General features: G+C 33.6%; 2 protein-coding genes across 2 annotated transcripts in view; both read right to left on the reverse strand.

The window, feature by feature from the left end:
* LOC126866583 (cadherin-87A) overlaps positions 1-20,716 on the reverse strand; it is a 533,242-nt gene extending 512,526 nt beyond the window's left edge. Inside the window, exons 1-2 of the mRNA XM_050620360.1 lie at positions 20,557-20,716; positions 20,004-20,136 (exon numbers count right to left, since the gene is read on the reverse strand). Coding sequence (XP_050476317.1) covers positions 20,004-20,044 — 41 coding nt within the window. The 5' untranslated portion in view covers positions 20,045-20,136; positions 20,557-20,716. The remainder of the gene's footprint in view (positions 1-20,003; positions 20,137-20,556) is intronic.
* A 146-nt stretch (positions 20,717-20,862) lies between these two features.
* On the reverse strand, positions 20,863-26,407 carry LOC126866847 (histone H2A.V). Its single transcript, XM_050620826.1, has 6 exons — positions 26,260-26,407; positions 25,506-25,635; positions 25,283-25,360; positions 23,844-23,957; positions 23,098-23,227; positions 20,863-22,741 (listed from the first exon to the last, which is right to left on the reverse strand). The coding sequence occupies exons 2-6, from the start codon at positions 25,506-25,508 to the stop codon at positions 22,680-22,682; spliced, it is 387 nt and encodes a 128-aa protein (XP_050476783.1). The 5' UTR covers positions 25,509-25,635; positions 26,260-26,407; the 3' UTR covers positions 20,863-22,679.
* Between the last annotated feature and the right edge of the window lies 1 nt (position 26,408).

The following is a 26,408-nucleotide window of genomic DNA, read 5'->3' on the forward strand; positions in this document are numbered from 1 at the left end:
TAAATAATATTTTTGAAAATCTAATATCCACGTCCAATCTGATTTCGTCAATTTTCATCATTTCTAAGTAACAATTGTTGTTTAGATAGATTCTCGCGTAACTATAAAGGAACAAGAGATTTAGACGAATTTCTTGTAGACCAACTACTGTTTATAAATGGGACTTTTCGGGATGCAAATGTAGTCTTCAGGTACAAACGTAATTCTTTTATTTCAATTCCACTTATCGTTTATCGTATATCGTTCAAGTGTTGCGATCGTCTTTGACAATGCATCCATTGCATGCATTGACGTGCTGTATGGTACCTGTTACAGTCATCAGAATGCAGAAGGAATTTTTATAAAGTCAAGGGTCGAATCTATCTTTGAAAGAGGAATAAAAAAGATTGGAAGGTTCTAGCATTTCGAAGAAAAATTTACTTTTTCCCGCGGACAAATTCAGTTTATAACGTTCAAAAGGATATTATAAATAAATGATCAAATAAAAATTTGACGTTCGATAATTGGAGAAATTTGTGACAAAGCGACAGAGCTGAAATTGATCAATCTATTAGTTTCTCAGTTATCGCGCACGCCAGTTTAGAAAGTTATTAGACGTGGCAATATAAAGAGTTAATAAACGCTGAGAGAAATTGAAATTAAAAAATTACGTTTCTATATTTATTAGAACTATATTTACATCCCAAAAAGCTGTAATACCACGTAATTAGGATTTCTATATTTAATATTTATATAAATATATTCCTATATTTATTAAAACTATATTTACATCCCAAAAAGCTGTGATCCCGCGTAATTAGTAGTTGGTCTAAGAAAAATTCGTAAAAATCTCTTGCTTTTATCGTTGTTACGCGAGAATCACAATTCATACTCTTTTCTATCATCTCGTTCGTTCTATCGTTCGTATTTGAACGTTTGCTCTCTCGATTCATGTTTGCCACACGATGCAAACATATGACGTACGAGAAAAGTAAAAATAAAGAAAGTATATGTAATACAAATATAAGTAAAGTAGCTGTTAAAATATTGATATAATACGGAAGATAATAAAAGAGAATAATGGATCTGTATTAGGATGATATACAAGAAATACATACAACACGTATTACGTTAGATTGTAATGTACGTTTGCTCCGTTTTATCCACTTGGTGCTGGGACATCATTTTCAATCCTTCGCCACCATAAACGTTATATATCATTTTAAAAGTTACGTTCCAGCGATAACCTTGATAAAAATTTATTATGATCGATGAATCCCAGCAGTTTTTGCGAAATCATATCGTATATATCGTAGACTTTCCTATTCTTTTTAATGATGTCATATTATACTTTTCTGCTAGCAAATGGCCATAAACATGTGACAAAATTGCGTAATTAACCCCTTAAGGGGGTATTGTGGTCCAGAGGCATGAATTTCGGGAGATTTTTGAAGCTCTGTACAAGCGAAACAAAAAATATTTTTGCTATCCTTCTTTTTAGCATTTGTTTATTGATATTTCGAGATTACGTAAAAAATTCACTGAAAAAAAACTCAATATTTAAAAAGTTACGAGCTGGCAAAGTGGGTGCTGCCAAAAAAATGGGGCGTCGTGGCGTGCATGATATCAACCTTTCTGGTCATCTGAGACAAAAAATGCGAACGGATTCTTAATTACTATGGATGCCGCTATCGTCTGAACCTTGGAAAAGTCAATACGACATTTTTTCACAAAATGACGGCCGTTTGAAAAAAAATTTCTTATTTCGCACGTTTTTGTGACAATTCCAAACGTTTAAAAAATAGTAATATTAAAGATTTTGAGCTGAGCGTGATCCGGACGATACAGGAGTATATACGGAATATTCAGACCAAATTTAAAATAAATCGGTTCATTAGAACTTGAGATATCGTGCACGCTAACTCGAAAAAAGTAGTTTCGAGAAAAACGCGTTTAAAGTTTTGAGACAAGTTTACTCGGACAACGTCTACCGTCTACTATTCATTTGTTCCGGTCGGACCGGAGCAGATACCGCGTCACAAAAATGGCTGTAACACATAAAATAATTGAAATTTTAAAAAATCCTTTTAAGGGCATATTCTTGAATGTCTAAACTTTGGAAATTTGAAAAAAAAAATTTTTCGATTTTTTCAAATTTCTAGGCCAGAATATCCACTCAACCTACAACTACGGGCATAGCCCGTAGTACGATGATCGAGCCAAATATAATATATAATATAATATGTAATAGCTTGTTTACGTTTTCGACACAAAATTCTCGAACGTAAATCGTAGGTTAAGGACAAAATATGTATACAAAATATATACACAAAATATGTATATGTACACGTATGTAAATATGTAAAATATGTAATGTACGACTGAATACGTGTCTCTGTATCATCGAGCGAAATAACAATTACATCTTGACGATCTAGTACTATAATTCATTATTCGCCCATATTCATCATCTTTATGTTCTTCTCAGAAGCCACATTAGTCAACTTCAAAATTGGAGGACAGAGAGATGCGATTATATTAAAAGCATTATTTTTTAAAACTTGTCTTGGAACTACCTATAAATAACGAATGAGCGAACATTAATCGTGTAATATGACAGAACCTGGATAATTGGAACTATAGTAAATATATTCGGTCATAATTGTATTATAATTGAGATTATAGAAACTGAGGTTGATCGCTTAGGCTTCTGAGAAACTCGTACACCCTTTATAATTTTATACTTATATATTGTTACTGTTTACTATTTTTATACCCATAATAAATTTTTCAAATCATCTTCTGTATATATTTGGTTGGCAATAGTAGGAAATAGTAGGAACAAATACAGACGTTAGACAGATCGAAATACAATTTCTGGAAATTAAACCAGGCGTTTTCAAAGAGCATAACAAGGGTCGCTAAAACGCAACGCAATAAATCGACTACGAAGCGGATGCAAACCGTTCGAAAATACACAAATCTTCAAAGATTCGATCTTGGAAGATTTCTAGGCATCGAAATGTCACGGTCTGCTTTATGCTTCCGGTGCTTCTTCACACGGCAGAAATTGCAAATGTTCGAACAAGATTAAGTACGTAAAACTGGAGAAATAACCCAGAGATGTTTCTTACGTCGGCTGCCTCACAGACGAGAGATAGGAAAATACGGTTTTAAGAAGGCTCGCATTTAGCACAAATGACAGTTGGAATGTATCAATGAAAATATGTCAAAGCTCAAGTCACGGCAGTTAGTAAACAGCGAAAATTACATATGGTGACATTTATTCAAAATACAGCGGTTCACCGGAAAATATATCGGTGTTAAACATACGTTTATTGCTAAAAATGGTCTCACTAACAACAAGTTGTGGCTCACTGATGCGATTAATAATTGACTGTTCAAGCGTTTCCATGAGCTTTGCACAGTGTATGCTTGTAACAGGGATCTTGTTATCTTTACATACATTTTCAGATTCGTTTTAAATTTTGCCAACGTAATTACGATAATCGCGCCTCGTTAAGCGGCTAATGAAATTTCAAAAGGTTTTGTACGATTCACATATATCTCATAATATTGTTCATAAAATATTTCTGGTATATGTGTTCAAATACTTCCACGAATCACTGTAAATTTCACGTGTTGTTCTTGTTCCAAGACACTTATTTTATTAATTATTAATAAATTTCTGCCTGTTTAAACGAAGAAACACATCAACTATAAGTAAATAACGTAGTATTCCATATACAATATTGTGGCTATAATTGTTCGAAAATCGGAACTACTTGGCGATGAAATGTTAACGGAACTTTTTTCTTTTCGATCTTTATTAAACAAAACTTTTACCACCGTAATTCTGGCATTTTTCTGATTAAAACAAGACCAAACACGATACAATTTGGAGCGCAGTTTCTTATTTAATACCGTTAACTTATTTTCTTTCGTCTATTAAATATACATGTAAATGTGATTTAAACTATATATCGCGTTCTTCATATTAGCTACTCATTTACCTACTTCATTTTAACCATTATTCTCATTTGAACCAGAAAAATCTCACAAATGCGTTAGTAAAAATTTAATATTTAAGAAACCAGAGATAAAAGCATTCGTCGTTGTCCAAACGGAATATTAGTATTTTTTCACGGACGATTGAATTCGCATCAGGTTACACTACTCAGTCGTCGAACCTCGCGGTGTATCCAAGGAAACGCACTAGGATCAGGTCAGAAAAAAAGGCGAACAAAAAAGCGAGCATTTAGAGTATTTTAGACAGACACTGTATTAGACACTTTTAGAGAGACTGTATTAACACGATACTCGGTTATGTATTGTATCTAACACTGTACAACTAGCAAGAAACACGTCAAGAAACACGATAAACGAATGACGAGACATAGTACTATTTCAAGCTATTATCTTGCTGTTAGTAGTCACAATTACTTTCAAGCTGGAGATAACACAGAATGAAATCCTGATTGCAACACGGCTATTCGTTACTTTCCTACCATTCTCAACCGTCAATCTTGTTTCACTAGACACTTCTCCGAAAAACCGTACACAGAATTGCCAAGCCACTCAAGCAAGCACTTTGCGACAATCGACAATCTCCTTTTCTGAAATTCGAACGGCATCCACCGTGCAATTGCAGCCCGTGGAACGTCTTCCTATTTTGCATATCTAGCAAAATGCCGCGTCTACGTTCGATCCTTTTACGGCGCTCGCATCCAGCATCGTATCAAGGACGCTTAAGCGTCAGTTACGACTTGTTTGGGCAAGTCGCGTACGCAATCCTAGAGACGAAGGTGCGCGCGAGTGAATATTGCAACGTGCACGTGCCGGCACGTAAAGCTACGTTGGAAAATTAAGCGTGCGAGCTCGAGAACGCGAATACACGCGTGTGCCGTACGCACACACACACACATACTTAGTCGTATATAGGGTGTTACAAGATATCTCTTGGAAGCCGCATTGACGAACTCTACTTTTGAGAATCTTTGCTCGGATATACGATCACTAGACAGCAAATGTTTATGCAAATTCAAATTTTCATGAACGTAACTGACCGGATAGAATCTATTACTATACTTTGGATATTATGTATCTTTGGATATTAATAGTAAGGTAAGATGCACAAATATCGTCCCTCTAAAGTTCTCAGCTTTCTGATTTGCAAAAATTTGTACAATTACCTTGAAAGCATAGCAACGAAAATCTGCGATCAAAGTTTCATAAAAATTCATACAAACAGAGGAAAAAGTATATATGTAAAAGGATGCATTTTCCTGTTGTTAAAAAAAGTATTCCTAATTTCGTCCTCGTTTCAAATTTATTTTGAGAAGTTTATTTTAAAAAGCAATTTATATTATTTACATTAAAATTAATTATATATATACAAAACAAATCATGAACATTGAACTTGACCAATCATGGATTTTTAGATGCGCGCAGACCACATCAGCATTTCATCCGCGCGATACATCTAATCCACTTTTCTGCCCTCAGATCGTTCGAAAATCGATCGTCACATGTAAAATAGGCCGTATTTTGATCCTGCTCACTTTCTCAGGATGACTCTATTTAAAATTTCTTTCCACAAAACGCGTTCCTAATTTCGTCCCCGGCTATCTATTTAAAAGGACGAAATTAGGTACAGAGCCATTTTTATAAACGATAGAACGAGACGGTCACTTCAGAATATGAAAATAGAAGCAATATACCAGACGTCAGCAAAAATAAAACGCTAGAGTTACGTACTGCTTCACATATTGAGACGCGACTTTGAATATTAAGAAATAACGTAGTACCAATTCCACTGCAGTCTAATTAAATACCAATTGCAGTTTACAGGCTGGGGCACTTAACAACAAATATTGGTCGCAGGAGGAAATTCGTGCCACTCAGGCTGCTCCAATATTTATTGCGCTCTAGTCTACACGTCTATTACACGGAGCTTATTTGCTATACATCACAGCTTAAACGTACAGACCTGAATTTTTCAATATCACATAAGTACCCCATCACGTTCATTTTTGTGTCTGGAAATTTTTTATGAGTGCACGAACGTGAACAGTCGAGTAATCACCAAATTAATTAATCGCAAATTCGTCGTGCAATCCGACGTAAATTTCAAACAGTTTCTAGCGTATCGTCTATAATCGATGCTGTCGTCTGTCATTGCTTTGATGTCTAACATTTGCCCTGTAAATGTTGCGCGCATATTTTAAGCCACCGTGTATGTGCACTGTGCACGTGCACGCAAGAAAGCGTATCTTGTCTCTCCATACCAGGTACCGACGATACACACCACCGCGTGCAGCAAACGTCGGGTTAAACCGTTACCTCGATCCTCTGCTTGTACCTATCGTAGACACCACTCGTGGAGACAATCTACGCTCTTCCCCCCTTTTCCTGTGTTTCCTTTTCTCCGCCAGTATATTTTCTTCTGTCGTTCAAATTGTCGTTCGTTCGCTCTGATTCTTTCTTTGTGCCATGCACGGCTTTGAAATCTCTTAATGGAATTTATTCTACGGTTTTGTTCAACCTACCGATAGACGCGGACCTCCCTCTATGTTCTACGTCCTATAAAGTGGCCGCCTGCTGTAACGTATTGCCAATCGTAAAGGTAAATCCACTAGCTTCTGCCGTATTCATTGTAAATTCCGTTATGTTTTCATGTTTTGTATCAAGACACCTTCCGTTTTGTAATATCATTGGGTAGAGATTTTTTAAATTTTATGTTCGCCGTGGCAAAAGATTTTCTTGTCAATTCTTTTTATTTTTTTTTAATAGCCGACCGAGTTTAATCTTTGCGAATTGGAACACTCATTACGGATAAAAATTTTAATCAGAGGATCTTACTGCTGAAGTACGGTAAGTAGAAAATGCATTTGAAAAATTTAAAGCTGCCCCATTTTTCCTTCATTAAACATAACGCCTTTTAGCGCGAGCGATTCAAGTTAATCGCGAAACTTGGACGAAACCCTTGATTTTGCTTTCTATCGAAACTCTAATTTCTCTGGAAACGTTTAACCCGAAGATTGAACATTTTCTTGACAGAGATACTGTACAGTCAACGTAAGTAATTTCCTCTTTAGCGACAGCGGCGCCTTAATCATTTCCCCTTATACTGGAGAAAGCTAACGATAATCTCTGTTAGTCATGGTCGATCAAAACCATTCAAAGTTACCTTAGCAATTTATTATTCTTTAATATGAATATGTGGAAAACGTTACTCGACCGAGGTACAAAAGGTACGCGTGTTTATCTAATTTCAAAAATATACATATTTAATGTCCAAATCTACTGTTTGTCTTAACAACATGATTTTGACAAAAATTCGCTACTTTCCTTTTTAATTTCCTGAACATGTTAAATGCCACGCCAGTTTTACAAGGTTTGGCTGTGGCGTCACGATGAATTTTTTATTATGCAATACATATAATGTTGAAGTATTACCTAAAAGAGATATGTTACGGTGTATAATTATCATTAATAAATTTATCTCACTGAGGTTACCGGTGACCCCATGGACACTGTAGTGCAATTTCACTCGATTTACTTATTTTTTTCGATTATCAATTATCTCATATTGTTTCATCGCGTTGCTAAATAATTGTTTTATTTTGTTACGTCCCGGGACCTACCATAAACCATAATCCATCCTTCGATCATATTTATTTGGACCCGCAATAATCCTAAAGAACCGTCACAAGATTTAGCACTTTTTACTTTACTGTCAAGGCCCTTAATTGCTATCAAACATCCTTCAAATCGAAACGTTCCTTAGGGTTATTGTTCATTAAGATAAAACACGGAAAAAGCGGGTTTTTCCCATGTTCGACAGCCACTGGTGGGGAGCGCACATAACAGATCTATATTTCATGTATAAATAAAGCTATTTTTATATGTTTTTACTGCATTAATTTCGTCACACTATTGTAGTAGCGATGGTAATAATAAAAAATTTAGAAATATTGACATTTGTTCAAATTATGTATTTCTATTAATCTTGTTGCGCCGGTCACCGGTGACCCCATGGCATTCAACGTGTTAGTTAAAAAATTATATAAATCTACAGAGGAAATGTGTGCGATCTAATATGTTCTAAAATTTATATATTATATTATATGTACATACTCGACTATAACTTCTTACAAGTTGTATATTTATGTCGATTAAAATCGGACACTGCGTAGCGTTTCGCACTTCTTGAAACAAAACGTTTTTTCTTATAATCCCATATTTATCTGTACCTGTTACTCGCATAATATTTACAAATAATTATATATATAGTACGAAGTGCATCGCGTGGCTTTCGTTACTTTAAACCACAAGCGTTTCAAAAGTCACGGGAACGTTGCTATTTACAATAGTAACGTTGTTTGTACGATGAGAGCGAAATTATATCAAGTCGAAAGAGTGTTTTCATTTCAGTCTTCTGACTGCACTAGTGCAACAATGTGCCACCGGCGAATTTACGCGAGATTTGGCTCTGGTTTTGCGTTTGTTAGAAAATCGTTTGATCTCTTCTAGGATTGAGTGGACGTGCAATGGTTTGCAAGTATCGTCGCTTCTGAAGTACCGGGTTGCGTCTATAATCGCACGGAGAATTTTAGCTAGTTGACTTTCAATTTTTTAAACCTGTGACTTGGCTGCCATTCACCGAAGCTGGTTTCCACGTGTCCAGATCAGCTCTATTACACATTTGTATATCAGACTTATGGTTATTCCTGTCGACCTTGAATTTTCTGAAGATAAATCGTTTCTTAACTAATTTCACGTGTTTTAATTTTTGTTTACTGTGCTGCTCCCAAATGAGTTTAATGTGTGTTGTATCGTTTCGAAGTGAACACAAGTTTAACTTCAACTACATAGTACATAAAATTTACGGTATAAGTGTAACGAATTTTCGAAAATACTGATATCTACGCATTACTATGTTGTACAAGGATCGCTTTGGATACGTTTTATTTAAACTCGTAACGTCTAACCGTGTCCACAAGCGGATAAACTATACCAAAGATTGTTACAAAAACGACTGTTCAATTTGATCGAAAATGAGGAAATGGCAAATTTATATAAAACGTAAAGTCGAAAGAATGTTGCTATGTATATGATTATAGGAACGAAATTGAAATACGAACAAGGCGAAGATTGTACGTGGAAATCTTTTTTTTTATTTTTTAATTTAAATAGGTTAACGAACAAGAAGTGATATCATAGAACATAACAGTATTGCTATGCTGTACAGAATGTTATTATTATATTGTATAATACTATTTGTATGCATGCGTGGAAAATAAGATAATAATAATATAATGCAATGAGATCAAAACGCTAGTTCTAACTACCACAGAGCAATCTTTGATTTTATTGCTTTAAGTTGAATTACTTGGCAATCCTTTTAATTCTCGTATTTAGACGAGACAAAATCTTGGATTTTTACGCAAATTCGGAACTTTTATAAATCTAATTGAACAAATAGAATCTCCGGTAAAAATGTCATTTTCATTGAATATTATAATAAGTATCATTGGACATTTATGCGGTTTTTAAATTTCCTATAAACGCATAAACGTCCGTAGTCTACTCACGCTTAAAAGGAAAAAGAATGCAATAAAAATGGAGATACAGAGAAGCATTAACATAGCGTTACAAGAATTTAGACTGAGACACGAACAGAATGTAATTTCGTCTTCTTCAATTATAAGACGAATAAAGATAGACAGGTCAAATATAAATAAATTACAAGAAACGAAAAATGTATGTGACTCGTTAGCAAAAAACTACGGAACTAACAAATAATTAAAAGACGATAAATTATATTTATCTTGTTCTTGTATCATTACGTTTTCTAGAATGATCATGAAAAAAGACAAGCTGTTCCGTTATCCGAAAATACTCCGTTATCCGGATGCTGGAGCCTCTACTGTATTTTAATTTCAACTATTATAAATTCATCCATTCGAAACATACTCGTTCGTAATTAACTCTGGCACATTGTTCGTCGCGGCAAAAGAATTGAAAATCTGACCTCTCTTCTACACAATTAGAACAAATTTTCGTTGTCTTCAATTTTGAAGGAAATCGGTAGACCTTTGGCTATCATACGACTAGCGTCACGATTATTTGTCGCAGTTCCATAGTCACCGCAGCAAATATCAAAGCCGGTAGATGACCGTGATTTTTCATTGTTGCTACTAATAACGCAACGACGAAGACAAATTGCAAAGGTGGCGTGAAAAGCTGCACTCGATACGTTATGGAATTCGTAATGAAGCGTAGACGTCGGTGTTTTAGCGAACAGTATGATAGATACGATACGAAACCAGCGAAACAGATGTACGAGTATCCGGAAAGTGATTTATCACTCGGCCGGATAGGAAGAACTTTGGCACGAGGCGATGTTACGCCGTTCGGGGAATTTTTCTCAGCTGCGCATGAACATTTCGTGTACTGTACGTACACGGTGGATCTTCCAGACAGAATGATCAGTTGAAATTGCGAATGAAGATGTACTTCGGAAAAGTCATTGCCGAAAATGTTTCCTACGATTCTCATTATATTATATGTTAACGTTTATTATAGCTGTCATACCTATTCAGGTATTTTAAGACAGTAAATACCTTGAAAGTACTATGAGGAAACTGAAAAATAATTTTTCGGCACGTAGTAAGCTGGGCGATACGAGAAGAATGTATGCCAAATTCCAACATTTACGTTTTATAAATTTGTCATATTAATCGACTAGATTTTCAGTATATATATCTATGCAGTATACTTCTTTATTGATCTTTTTCAGATTTTTCTTGCCATGAATTTTGTTTAGGCCAGCTATTGGTTATATGGGACTACAGCTTTCTAGAATGCGGATGGGAAGTCTTGAAGTAGTAATTCTTTTAGATCAGTTCGACTTATTGTTTATTGCTTATCATGCGAGTCTTGTGATCATCTTTGACCATGTAACCATTGTGGGTTACTAGGAAATTATTAAACGTGGCAGTTTAAAAAGTTAATAAAAATAAGAGGAATTGAAGTAAACAGAAATTACATTTGAGCTTGAAGACTACATTTGCATTGAAAAAGGGTCTAGTCCTATGTCGGTTCGGTTCGACTTATTGTTTATTGCTTATTATGCGAGTATTGTGATCATCTTTGACCATGTAACCATTGTGGGTTACTAGGAAATTATTAAACGTGGCAGTTTAAAAAGTTAATAAAAATAAGAGGAATTGAAGTAAACAGAAATTACATTTGAGCTTGAAGACTACATTTGCATTGAAAAAGGGTCTAGTCCTATGTCAGTTCGGTTCGACTTATTTTTTATTGCTTATTATGCGAGTCTTGTGATCATCTTTGACCATGTAACCATTGTGGGTTACTAAGAAATTATTAAACGTGGCAGTTTAAAAAGTTAATAAACGAGAAGAGGAATGAAGTAAACAGAAATTACATTTGAGCTTGAAGACTACATTTGTATTGAAAAAAGGTCTAGTCCTATGTTAGTTCGGTTCGACTTATTGTTTATTGCTTATCATGCGAGTCTTGTGATCATCTTTGACCATGTAACCATTGTGGGTTACTAAGAAATTATTAAACGTGGCAGTTTAAAAAGTTAATAAAAATAAGAGGAATTGAAGTAAACAGAAATTACATTTGAGCTTGAAGACTACATTTGCATTGAAAAAGGGTCTAGTCCTATGTCAGTTCGGTTCGACTTATTTTTTATTGCTTATTATGCGAGTCTTGTGATCATCTTTGACCATGTAATCATTATGGGTTACTAAGAAATTATTAAACGTGGCAGTTTAAAAAGTTAATAAAAATAAGAGGAATTGAAGTAAACAGAAATTACGTTTGAGCTTGAAGACTACATTTGCATTGAAAAAGGGTCTAGTCCTATGTCAGTTCGGTTCGACTTATTGTTTATTGCTTATTATGCGAGTCTTGTGATCATCTTTGACCATGTAACCATTGTGGGTTACTAAGAAATTATTAAACGTGGCAGTTTAAAAAGTTAATAAAAATAAGAGGAATTGAAGTAAACAGAAATTACGTTTGAGCTTGAAGACTACATTTGCATTGAAAAAGGGTCTACTCCTATGTATTGGGTTGTCATGTGATTGGAAATTTTGTCAATACCACCTAATGACAAAATCCGCAATCACTTAGTTGCCAACCCAACAATTAGTATAGTTGGTCCGAAAAAAATTCGTTGTTATACGAGAATCTCCACTTAATGAAACAAAATTCCAATAACTCATAATTTATAAATTGTAAAATTCATTAACCTATTACTAACTAAAGCACATAATATGCTTAGGTTTTTAAATGAACAGAGATGATCGTAGCGTCTCAGCAAATAGATCGCGTCTATGATACACTGTTAGCAAAGAAGAGGACCTAACTCTTACGGCTATGACAGTTGCCGGACAACTTTCAGAAACTATCGCAAGTAAGTATGTAGTTAGTGCGTGAAAGTTTTATAAAAATTGGATCGTCGTAATCGTAAAAGCGCAATCTCTCAGTGAAAAATACGATAAAAATTGAGTGGAACTTTAAATTTAGTTAACGAAATATTTTTACGTTTTCAAAAAAATTAATAACGAAAAACATTGATTACACGAACAATGTACGTGTACGTTAAACAATAGTAGTAACAAGCCGCAAAGACTCGCGTTAGCAAAGTGTTGTAAAAAGTACACGTAATTTTCGTAATCTAAATAAAGATTAGACAAAAGCCGGGAAAAGATATCTACCAAAACCATTCATTTCCGCAGCCATCCTTATCGTGAACAGTCTCTACTTGCATATTACAAATACTCTCCACATACGACAGAACGCCAAGAGATTACTAGTCAGGAGATTTCATTTATCAAAACCAAAATAACAAAAAATAATGCGAAAGCGAATGAATTTTACATAAGCGAAAGATACTTGTAAAGAAAGGCTAGTTGTCACTTGGAAATTACGCAATTATTAGAAACCTGTGGTTGATGATGAAGAATCCCTGACACAAATGACGTGTCAGCTGATGAAACTTGCAGGAGGAAACAATAAATAATTGTAGGAGATAAGGAATTACAATAATAATCATTACGATCATATTTTTTCTATCTATGAATTTTACCATCCAAGAACTTTTTTAAAATTCTGCATAAATTCAATGTCCCAAAAGTAACGTTGCACAGTTTTGATAACTATAGATTAGGACAATTCTTTGACTAACTCTTGCATACAATAAAAATCGTATTCAATTTTCTTTATAATAAACGAAGATGAAAAAGTAACGCGACTAGAGTTCTTCAAAAGCGAGTTAAGGAGGAAAAATAAAGTCCATATTAATGTAGAAGATTTTGTTATTGTTGTTTTGTTGTTGGACTTACAACTCTTTGTATCATGTACAGTGTTCGCGAGAACCCTATTTGAACCCTATAAAAACTTTTCCAAATATATATCATATCTTTTGTACAAAAAATGTATTTTCGTACCACATACAACTTTCGCGATCATATTGGTAAGATTTCAAACAGATCCAAAAATATACATAGAAGTTACAAAATACAATTTAAATTTTATTTATTGTATCGTATCTTTATGCGTTTTATCAGATCGGTTCCAAATTCTACGAATATAATCACGATAATTACGTTTGATCATAATATCATGCTAATAAAATTTCAAAAAGTCTAGCATGATATACATAGTATATTTACAATTATAATTTATTCGAATATCAATGGACAACGCCTTTTTCAATAATTCCCAAATTACATAAAAATATTCTAACGAATAATATAGCAAGTTAAGAAATTACTTTTTCTCGACATGGCTCATTTTTAAAATCACGTCGAAATAAAAGCGTTAGACAGTGGCTTAATTACAGCAAAGTTGCCACTAAACATAGAGAACAACAGGAATGTTTACACTAGCTGACAGAGTACGTTCCCTGTTGACGTTTTAATTAAAACTTTTCACCCTTTACGCAACAGCCAATTTAATTATTCGCCGATTACTTTTTCCAGACGAGGTAAACGTTCGGAAGTTATCATTTCGATGTTCTCAATCTCGCGGCCAGAGACAAGTTGGTAGTTCGCAGAGGAAACTGAAACGACTTTCTCCCTGTAAAAATTTATGCACCTGTAAGAAATTAATTCCAAGCTGAAAGTTGGATGAGCTGCGTGATCTCTGCTACAAAGACAAGTTCGCCTGCAAGACATCTGATGTTAAATTATCAGAGGAAAGTTTGGTGGGGATCTGATAGAAAATCCTACGGTTTCATGATAGAAGACGAGCTCATCGAGTCTTCTGTGCGGCCGTATGGTCGATGACCCAGAGGATGTGCTAACGGATCGCGCTGTGCCGCTGATTCAAGAAACCACGAACCAGACCTACTCGTAAATGTCTCTCGAAAAACATGAAATGTGTTTACCTAGCCGCTATAAACACACGTATTGCGACTTTAATTTTTCAGTAAAAGTGACCGGTGAATGACGAATACGTGTTTGATTCATATACAGTAGCTGACAAAAATTTAAGACGACTCTCTGTGGTAGATTATCGCATCACATTATAAATACTAAATAACCAAATCGTCCTTGCAATTACATATGCGCTCACGCTCTATCTACGAACGGCCAGGAGACTGAAAACACGAGCACTACTTGAGAGGATGAATATAAAACGATTCGATGCTGTATTTGCTATGAATATTAATTTAAAACTATATAACACGACGTACTAAATTCGTAATAACAAATGATAAATTTAAACGAAAATCCAGGGTATAGCAACAATGTACGCCCTGAAGATGGAAAAATTGCTGTATCACTACGCAAGAGATGAAAGACATTTGGCGAAATACAGCAAATGTTATTGGAACACCTGATACAGTATTTATAAATTTAAAAAAAAATGGTTGGAGGAAGAAGAAAGATGAACCAGCGCATCCACTGCTTATCCGAAAAGGATCATTTTCGAATTGCTATTGATTGTTAAAACGAAATCTGCATTACGAATGATCTGAACATTTGCGTAAGAATCGTTCAGAAATATTTTCGTGATTTTAGTGTCGAAGAAGCTTTTAAAGAATCCAATACTCAGTCGTAAAAATCGGAAGCCAGAAATTGCTTCTGCTTCCGGAAAGCACACAAGCACTGGGCAGTACAAGCACGGACAGTACATTTTAATGGAGTGTTGTTTTCTGAAGATTTAAAATTTAATAGACTGTAATAGAGTAGATTTCCATAGCGAACGATCGTGGACTGTTGGTTATTTATTATCTAAAATACAGCGCGATAATTTATCAGAAAAGTAATCTTGAACTTTTGTCCATTACTGTACATACAATGACAAAAAGAACATAATTTTAACGATATAATACGTATATTGTACGGAAAATGTTGACAATTACAGTGAGACTCGACTATCATGGGAAGGTATAAAGTACTTGGTGCAAAGAAATAGAAATATCTTAGAAATCAAACTGATCAAGTCTACTTTTCATATAGATATAGACATTTGAGTCCAATTTGTCCCATAGAAAAGCCATTGCAGAATTGCCAAACATACGATAAAATTGAGCAAACCTACATTTGCCACGAAATATTAACTAAAAGCATAAATTCTTAATGATGATATTTCAATATTCTTAGGTCCAAAATTTCATAAAATATTCCACCATCTAACTGCATTTTTGTTTCAATCGCTAATTAACCAGTAAAGAGATTTTCCAAACGCGTGACACATGACAATATTTAACTCGCAAATATACAAATATTTAACGAACAATTCCATTCTTCCTCATTGTATTCGTATCAAATGAACTTTAACGTAAATATTATATACACAACCTATTGGGTTGGCAACTAAGTGATTGCGAATTTTGACATTAGATGGTATTGACAATTCACTTAGTTGCCAACCCAATAAGATCGTATTCATTCAATCGTAGCTCCTTCGTAATTGCAACAGTCAAGTACTTAGAATATCTTAGTTACCCAAACGATGCAACACTTCCTTTGATTAACAAACACATTAAACTGATAAATATCTGAACATCGACGAACATTGTATGACTAACTATGGACAGAGTGCATCAAATTTTAAACGTTTTTTTAATTATTCCTCAACAATTAACTAATGATTTAATTGTCACAGTGGAACGAATATTTCGCCCATCAATCATTCCATTCTATTAAGCTTATCACTCGCTACGAAGTAAATTTTGAAAACGGCGTTTATAATATCGTCATTTTCCTGCTGTTTTCAATTTATGAAGCCGATCAATACGACTTCTGCATGCCACGTGTATTCCAGTTTGTGCGTAACGCTACAATATTTATATGATGATTATAAATTGGATTATAATTTATAATCGTATTATATAAATTTATTTTAATCGCACAAAACATTCGCGCAATCCTATTAACTTGCGTAGAAAAATTGACACTGCAGCAGAGATCTAAAATCACTGTATCTTCCACGTACACTGTGACCTAGTGCGATATTTCTACTTGACTGTGATCTTCGTATTAGATTAAAAGCCTAGCACACTATTAGCCAAGAACCTAAATACAGAGAAGATTTATAAATCACAGATTAAAACGAACTAAATCGACAATATAAAAAATATAATATTGAGAAAATAAAGAGACGAGATTACTTGACTCATCAAAAGCCAACGTTGCGTTAACTCAATATTTTTTCTTCCTTTTAAATCAATTCACCTTATTGAATCCTATAGAGTCCATATCGTGATTATAAAAAAAAAATTCTAAGAATTCGCTGCTTCTCCCATCTAGATCTTGCAACTGTATGAATTATCAATATATCTATTATGCTAATATAATATAATAATGTGCAATGTATCTATTGTACTAATAAATTTTCGGTGACCTGACGAAACAACGATTCAATTCGCGATTGTTTAATAAAATTACGTTTACGCGACTTTTACGTGATCCTTGATGGATTAATCACGTGCGGTGCAAGATTAAAGGCGAAACGACGAAGAAGCAGCAAGAGACTCCGCCTCGTTTAAACTCTTAAACTCTCAATATCGCAAAGCGAGGTAAATCAAAGGATACGAACACGACACTCGAATCAATCAACCGATGTGATACCGACATGAAAGAATAAGTTGTAGAAAGACACGCAAACAAGATTACGCGTTTCCAGTTCATGTTAAGTAACGAAGAAGTATTTCCTGTATTTATACATGAAATTCCCAAGCTACGTCGGAGAGGCTCTCGTTCTAAGAACGATTCCGTGTTCATTCCTGCATGAACGTAGCGTGCAGAGATCCCTACCATGCAGGATAAACTTTCACCGCAACATTTGCCGTCGCCTCGATGACGTTGCCGATCAACCGACCTTGCGTTCCAAGTACCGGTATTTAGATTACAGAAAACATTTTTGCTAAGATTCGTAGGATAGGCCGCGCAAAGATACTGGACTGCGTTTAAAATATTTTCGCAGGAAGGGCACCGCTAATGGGTTACGGCGAGAAAGTTAGAAATAAAACGAGTCCTGCTCGATATGAAATTGGAAAAACCATCTCTGTAGAAAAATCTGTCTGTCTATAATATTAATGATTAGTAGTGATATTGATATTTATTGATGTAACGTGTAATTATCGTTAATAATTATTAATAATACTGATGATATTAGCATACAATAATTATTAATAATATTAATTCTGTTTATAACAAACCTATAATTTATCACTTGTCAACTATTAACTGTTAGTTAATGCATAAATTATTATGCAAGAAAGCCATGGGTATACAGGATTAATGTTTTAATCTTTTTCAGTAACAAATAACTTACTTCTGTAAATTTATTTGTTACACGAAAATGACATAAACAATTGTAAATCCTATAAGGAATTCTAAAAAGTAATGTTTGTAACATCAGTACTCAACTAGGAATATTTAGGCAAATTCATATTTTTATTAACACGTAAATAACGATTTCATTCTTCAGATATTGCAGCTTACATATTTGGATTATACTTATTTACTTATTTATATGTACGTATATGTAACAAAATTAGATGCAAACATTTTGCGCGTTGTGGTACATTTTTTTTCTCAATGACCCGATAAATATGTAGTAGGAATATATTAAGTTTGAGATAAAAACATTTCAAGAAATTTGTGGAATTTCTTTTCTTTTTCCTCTGTTCAATGTATTACAAGGAACAAGGTTTCTCGAAGAAAATCAAGGATAATTAAATTGGCGAGCATTTTGGAACAGGGTTTCTTAGAATAACGTGTAATATGTAGAGTCCAAAATGTGGCGCTTTCTTTATCTTATAATTTTCATAATCCTAATCTGTGGACTGTAATCTTTGGATTACGATATTCATTAATTTTTCATAATTTCGTTGAAATATGGTTAAGCAAAATTTTATAATTGCATGTAATACGACGTAGCTTATCTGTATATTTTGTACAAATTAATTGTTTCAGTAACCATTTCTGAAAGTTTATTCATTGTTTTTCTATAATTTCATATTGCTTCAGATGTCAATTTCATAGTTAAAAAATTATAAAAACCTATACCAGAACTGATTATTCATTCACATTTCCATGATACATCTAACGCTTTATTTTGTTTCACTAGGAAATAAATAATCACTTATGGAATCATTGTTAAAGATTATTAAATATGACTCAACGTGACGTTTATAAGAAACATGCGCAAACTCATGAAAATCCCATATACATTCTAAACGACTTCTGGCAGTGTTCTAAGAATAAGCAAAATAAAACTCTCTGGATAACGTGTTATTACGTTAACGTGCCGAATATTCAAAGTAGTTTTGTAATGAAGATCAACGAACTTTGCATAAAAACAATGAAATCCAGTCCAAACAATGAAAGTGATAAAGTATGAAGCAAATAACATATATACATGAGTAAACGAAATTAGAATATTAAAAGACGTAATATCTTATTTTTATTTAAAACGACAATCTTATAATATACTAATCGAAAAATTATTTAATAAACATGTTTTTACTAAGAATAGAACTATTTACATATTTGGAAGACTCCACAATTATTTTCAATAAAATATTAAATACATACTAACAATTTTAAGAAAAAACTATTAAATACATATAACAAAGAATAATATCTAAAACTAAATAATGAAAATATAAAACTGGAGCCTACATAATTATTCCAAAATATGGAGTCAATTGCTATAAATAAATATGTAATTCATTATTTTGTTTCCTCATAATATCCAAAATGCCTTAAAATGAGATTTAACGACTAACCAAAATATGGAAATGTATATAAATGTGTATTAAACAATCCATATTATTACTTGCCAATGCTATAAATTCAGAAAATTAATAGCCCAAATTTTTCAACTTAAAATAAAAAATCCCCTGATAGTAATATGATATAACCATGAAATACGAATGTACGTTTAAATTTCAATTCCTGGTAAATACAAGAGACAAACCTTGAAATACCAATGAGTTAATCATATCGTAGTTGTACAAATTTTCACTAAAGTACAAAACATCACAAAGTATATTTTCCTTAAAGTAACTCTAGAACATAAAGTACCAGAATAGACTGATAAATTATAGCAACGCTCGATGCACATAACATTCCGAGATGAAACAACCGTAAAAACGTCGAAACCAAGCGTCAATACTGTTCATTGACCTTCGTTGAAGCAACTAGTGTTCAAATACATACACATACCGTACGTATGATTAATTTTCCGAGATCAATGGTAACAGTGAATGATATAGCACAACAAATCAGTGAAATGATATGAAAAGCGCAAGTATATTTTCACTGAATCGTCGAATCTCAAGTTTCTATAGATATTTCCAGAGAACGTGACGTTAGTAAATTCAAAGTGAGCCACGGTGCAACAAGATGTTCCTTTCACCGTAACATAGTAAAGGTGAATAATATAACTTGGCTAACAGGTTGATCAAGTAAAAGCAATGTCACGCAAATATATTACGGAAACAGGGAGAAAAGACTTACCGGCCACGAAGGAAGGTTCGTTCCGTGTCTCTACTCGTCATCTTCAAAGAATCTTGGATCCAGGTGTATTACGGTGGAAAATTACGCCAAGGATGTCATACCGTTGACTCTTGCCACGAAATCAAGAAGACCGCTTCGAAACAGAATACGATACTCTTTATAATTACGAATCACCGGTTTTTCGAACCAATTGTTTCCCCTACCCGCACCCTTCGCGCGCGTAAAAATTCGATTGCAAAGAGTAAACACCGGCAACAGCGCAACGTGAGCGAAACGGAAACAGGTCCTCTCTTCACAGATCTTTCCGCGAGCGAAATTCCGGTACCCGTAAACCAGGATATACCAAAGTATACGAAATCTTGATCGTACAACTATACACTGCTTGACATTACCCACGCGTTCTGTCACCGGTGTATGCACTATCTCGCGGCCCTCTCACGACGGATCCGAGGACGATCCGTCGAGAGATCCTGTCCCCTACGCAAAGTCGATAAACGAGCTTGTTCGTTCCTGTTATGGAATGGAATTTATGTATCAAGCAACTGATGCTCACGTTTACAATGATATCCACGACACAAGCCGCCCAACCGACCGAACTCGTGAAAGGCGACTGAGCTTCTGACCGGCTTAGTGGGGAGCTCTTCCTTGCTGCTATCTCACTCCCACACAAATGCAAGAAGCTACACCGTACCCCACTAGAAGCGGACTCGACGAAAAGCCGCAAGGTTTTGAACGAGCCATGGGATTGGTTGCTGGTGGGGGAAATCGAGTAGTGATAGGAGACCGCTCCCAGTATGATGGCAGCACTGGACGTGGATATACTCACTACGTGAAATTTCAAAAAACTTTAACATACCTATAATGATCAAAAGAAATGATCCTCTATTTTCGCTCTCATTTTCTAAATAATACAATTTATATCATAGAGATGATAGTGTTTGCAAAATAGTATATATTACATCTTTTCACAAATAAATGTACTTATTTCTATACGCTACAAAGATTATAACGAAACAAAGATTCGATTTATTAATTTTTAAATAGAATTACTAAGTATTCTTTCCTGCATTATATAATTTAAAAATTCTTTGCATTTATGTATATGCTCATCGTATATCTTTACATCAAACCTAAGGTAGTTTTCAAATTTTACTAGACAAGCATTACCTTCTAGCACAGAAAGTGTATTTAGAAACTGTTTACACATAATATATGAAAACATTACACAGTTTGTGTACAATAATGCATTTACAAAAATCATTCGTTGTATTACAGCCTTTTAATTATATATTATCTCTTAGTCCATTTTAATTTAAAGACTTAAAGAAGGTACAAAATACAAATTAGTATATCTTTTCTTGACTCAACAATTTTTAATAATTGAACTATAGATAATAGTAAAATTGCTCTTTATTATGAAAATGAACATTTTACATGTGGCTGGTATTTAATACAGCGAAAATTACACTAAATGACACAAATAACAGTAGTTTTATGAATAAAATGGAAAGTGATGTGAACAGAACCGAAATAGAAATTAATAGTTGTTAGAACTAAAAATGTATACTATTTTATTTCAAATTGTTTCAATATTTCTACTATGGATTTTACATTAATTGAACACTACTGGAATAAAGATTATATATTACATCAAAGGCTTTGCAATGCCGAAATACTTTTTCTTTGACCTTCACACGAGTAAAAGCCTTATAGATTTCAAAGATTCCAGTCTCATAATCATGAACATAAATTACAGCACGCTACAAATTACAACTTATTGCGTTTCATAAAATTAACAGAATATAAACAAAGTCAGCAGAATGATTTCTCATGTAATACTAATGTTACAGAGACTGAAAACTTCAAAAATTTAAGCAAAGATATTCGGCAACACAAATTTTAGAATACAAAGTGTCCAAAATTAAAAATTTAATCTAGAGGTATTTATGCACACTGTTTACTGCTATGAGATAGTTAAGAGTATTTAATAACAAGAATGAGTACGTAACTACTTTTACTTGTAACTATAATCGTAAGGTATTAAACAGTTAAATATAAATGGATTAAAAATTTCAAAAATTGAAAGTGAAAAAATTTATGAAATACCTATTAATACTCGCTCATATTATACAGTTTTATCGAATTACTGCAATGCTATTTAATAGCTAATTTTAAGAAAACAACATTAGTTGCACGCAATAGTTTAAAAAAGAGACAAAGTTAAACACCATACACAAAATACGAAATCAAAAGAATAATCTTCTTTTAAAATTACAAACTTTACGACACATCCAAGTCCTTAAATACTCCAACTTTCAAAACGTTTAGTTTACAATCCGCATACAGTATCAAAGACTTCTGCAGTTTTGAGCAAACCATGCTACAACGCATCGCTTGTCAAGTAATTGCAGTATAACGTACACTAAAATTTTCAGACTATATTATTAACTTTCCCGACTCTAAATGCCAATTATGTGGTGAAAATTTGTCTTTTTTTTAACTCTCGTTACCTATATTAAATTATATCAATATTTGTTTTATTTATATATCTATATATATATATCACGCCAGTCTTTCGCCATCAATTTCGTAACATAGGTACACTTTATCAACAATCACTCTGCTCGCATCTGTTTTGTCTACATAGCTTCACATGTTCTTAACTGAATCACTAAATTATGCTGGCTTTTGCGAACCCTTCTTTCCGATCAACGATTTGTGGATATGTGGTATAACACCTGTAACAGGAGAAAATTAAATAAAAAATCATTGTTTAATCTAAATCGCATTGATATAACATTCTATTACTTCTTGAGAATATAAGAAAGATATTTGCAATAAACATATAAGATAAATAATTCTTATGTTTTGACTAGACCTTTAAACTACCATTTTTAATAATCATAATATAACTTTTAAAGCTTTAGATATTAGAATCTGAATAGCAAAATTAATTACTTTGAATCAAGACTTTTAATTCAGGAGCAAGCAAATGCTTTAATTTATTATAACAAGATTATATAATATGATAATATATGATCACATGACCTATTAATTACGACTATTAAAGTAATGGAACTATTAAAAAACATACCTCCTCCAGCAATAGTTGCTTTAATGAGGCTATCTAATTCTTCATCACCACGAATAGCAAGCTGAAGATGTCTTGGTGTAATACGTTTGACCTTCAAATCTTTTGATGCATTTCCTGCCAATTCGAGAACCTAAAACAAACAAAACATCGTTTCATAATACATCTAATATCGTACACTATTTATGAAACTTTAGCACATAACACTACAAAACACAATACCTTACATACAGAATACAAAAAATAATATGAAAACATGTAAATGAATAAATGTATACATGTATGTGAATAAATATGTACATATCAGGATTAGACATCATCTTTTAATAGAAACATAGAAATGCTTAAAAGTCACAAAAGTAATTATAAACTAAAGCATTAGTAATGTAAGAATTGTTTGTCCATAAACATATCTTTTTAGAATGTAACTATATGATAATATTTCCCTAACGAAGATGGAAGTTTTTACTTTCGTAAAAAATGAAAAATATGAATTTAAAAGTGAAATTCTATATAACACGATAAGCAGAAGAAAGAATTGTTCCTTATTTGCCTATGGTTGACGAAAAGGCGGGAAAAATCGGCCATGATGCTTGGCGTTAGTGACGCCATCAGTCGCTAGTGATGCCAACGCATATAGTCCTGGTTATAACGGCTGATCTTCCTATTGTGCGTATTTGCCTTTCTTTCTCTGTCTTTCTCTCTTTGTTTTGTGAATGCTTTCTTCTTTCACATATATTCTCACTCACCTCAGCAGTGAGGTATTCCAAGATAGCTGCACTGTATACCGCTGCTGTAGCACCGACTCGACCATGACTTGTGGTTCTGTTTTTCAAATGCCTGTGAATTCTACCAACCGGAAACTGAAAAAACCAAACGTACTATGTCTAATATAGGTAAAAATGATATTACATCGGAAGGTAATTTTGCATTCGTGGCAAGGTAAATATTTTTGGGTTAGGACGCATCATATATAATGTCTGTTCAAATAACATGAGGTCACTCGGCGTCAGCAGCTTTTCGTATAACAAATATCGAACGACGACGAATGACACAATTTTTCGTAATATTATACGTTCCCAGTACTTTCCCCGCAACAATTCTTTATATAGGCACGCTGTACCCGATTCTTCTAAACGAAAAACCAATTTTGTCTACACATAGAACAGCACACATAACTCAGTCCTTTTTTAACACAACGAATATCGAGCGGTGTACGATGATTCGGCTTTCCCGAGCTCTCCAGTTTAGTATGTGATTTCGTCATTCACTAACGAATGTCCTGTATTTTATTTATTTACGCGTTCAAAATATTAATAAATTTTCTACAGTTGGAAATTATAATTATCCGAAGACAATGGTTGATAAACTTCATAAAGAAAATATGTTATGTTACTTTACAAGATATTAAGTTTAATGTTTACATACTTAATGTTATTATTTACATGTTTGTATACATAACTATATACGTTTCTACGTATCACAAACTAGAGTTCTTTAAATTAATTTAAAAAATTGTTAAATTTTTATACTTAAATAAATAAGAATACACGGTTTCAACATAAAAAATATCAATGTCGCTATTGACTGAATTTCAATAATGGACGAGCCTATTGAATACAAAAATAATAATACAAGACTAAATTAGAACTGCTGTCAATTTAAATTATCTTGACAAAATTCGCATAATATGACTAAACGCAAACAATTACCAACACAGCGATTCGTATTAAATGATTTTTTGAAAATTATAAAAAAGAATAATTCGATGAGAATCATATTAGTAGCTGAATAGGAAGATATGAGAGGGGGGGCGTAGAGTACACAGACTCAACGACTCGTTTGAAAACTTCCGAACTTAGACGTAATCACCATAACTTTAATTCAAAAAATAATAGACTTCCTCCAAGTTTTCTTCAGTTATTTAACACAATACGTATAAATCGAAGTTAAATCAAGCACTTTCATATATTTCATTCACAGCAAGATCGCAAATACTTGAAAAAAATGAATTGTTCATTATGAATCTAAAAACGCTTCAGTTTTTCGCGCCAACCACAATGATTTAACCTTTTTACCCTTAAAATCTATTTAAAATAATCACGTAGACGTTCATTATCGAAAAATAATGTTGACAAACTTCTATTCTATGCATTTGAACTGGTCGAGTAGTAGGCAATAAACTCACCTGCAAGCCGGCCCTCGCCGAACGAGAGACCGCCTTCGCCTTCGCTTTACCCGAGTCCTTGCCCGCCTTTCCGCCAGCCTGTTCAGAAACGAAAATCACGGTTAATTTGCGAGATACGGCCACGAAATTTCGCCAGAAGACAGCATAAACATTGTAGAATACGGGTGTGCTATTAGAATGCACGGATGGCTAAAGGATCCGCTGAAAACTTGCGGATACTCACCATTATCGGACAAGAGCCTTTGTGGTTCACTACACGACAGACTTGCCAGAAGCACAGACGACGCCGTCTAAGCGCGGTCCCGCCAAATACGCTTGGCGCTGTCGGCACGTCCCGCGATCGTCCCACGTGACTAAAACACACCAATTACACTCACTCAATAAAATGCCCGTTCGCCATCTGTTGGTCTTGACTCGTTACAACAATTTACTCGAAAGAGTAACGTTCCTATCTTGTATCACTTAAACATTGCATCGTGTACACTGGGTAATTTTCCATACTGTCTAAGGTACACTGCGTTATTATTCCTGTTGGTCACTTACCGTTTATTCCCAACTTATCAAACACTATCTAAAGTCTCCTTGAATTTTAGGCGTAACCACCGTGTAATTCTCATTTCATACTTTCTATATATATCTTTGTTTGAATTTATAAACACACAAATGGTTTGATATTCAAATTCTTTTCATATAACAGTATTTTTTATACCGGCAAACAGGAAACGTAATTGCATCATTACTAATAAATGTAAAGTTAATAAAAATTGGAAGAACAAAGAATTTATCATTCTGTATAAAAATTTCCTTGCATCTATTGTACAATCACGCACAGTAGATTACATATTATATTTTTATAGTATTAATACGATTTATACGTCGTACGCATATCGTTTCTAACGTTTAATATATGTTTCTTAAAAAAAATAAATGATGTTATAAATAGTAACATCTGGCGTAAAAAAGTGATTATACCTCACCTAAAAAGTATAAAATGTTAACGACGCGGCATCGATGAATTTCAAAGTAACCGATGAACTTTAGTCTTAAGTTATAGTCTCAAGAATTCAGTTCTTTCTCACACATTGTGTCACAGGTATAATATAATAAAACAACACTGTACGAAAAA

The sequence above is a fragment of the Bombus huntii genome, chromosome 6 (assembly GCF_024542735.1).
Source record: "Bombus huntii isolate Logan2020A chromosome 6, iyBomHunt1.1, whole genome shotgun sequence".
In the NCBI taxonomy this organism is placed as follows: domain Eukaryota; kingdom Metazoa; phylum Arthropoda; class Insecta; order Hymenoptera; family Apidae; genus Bombus; species Bombus huntii.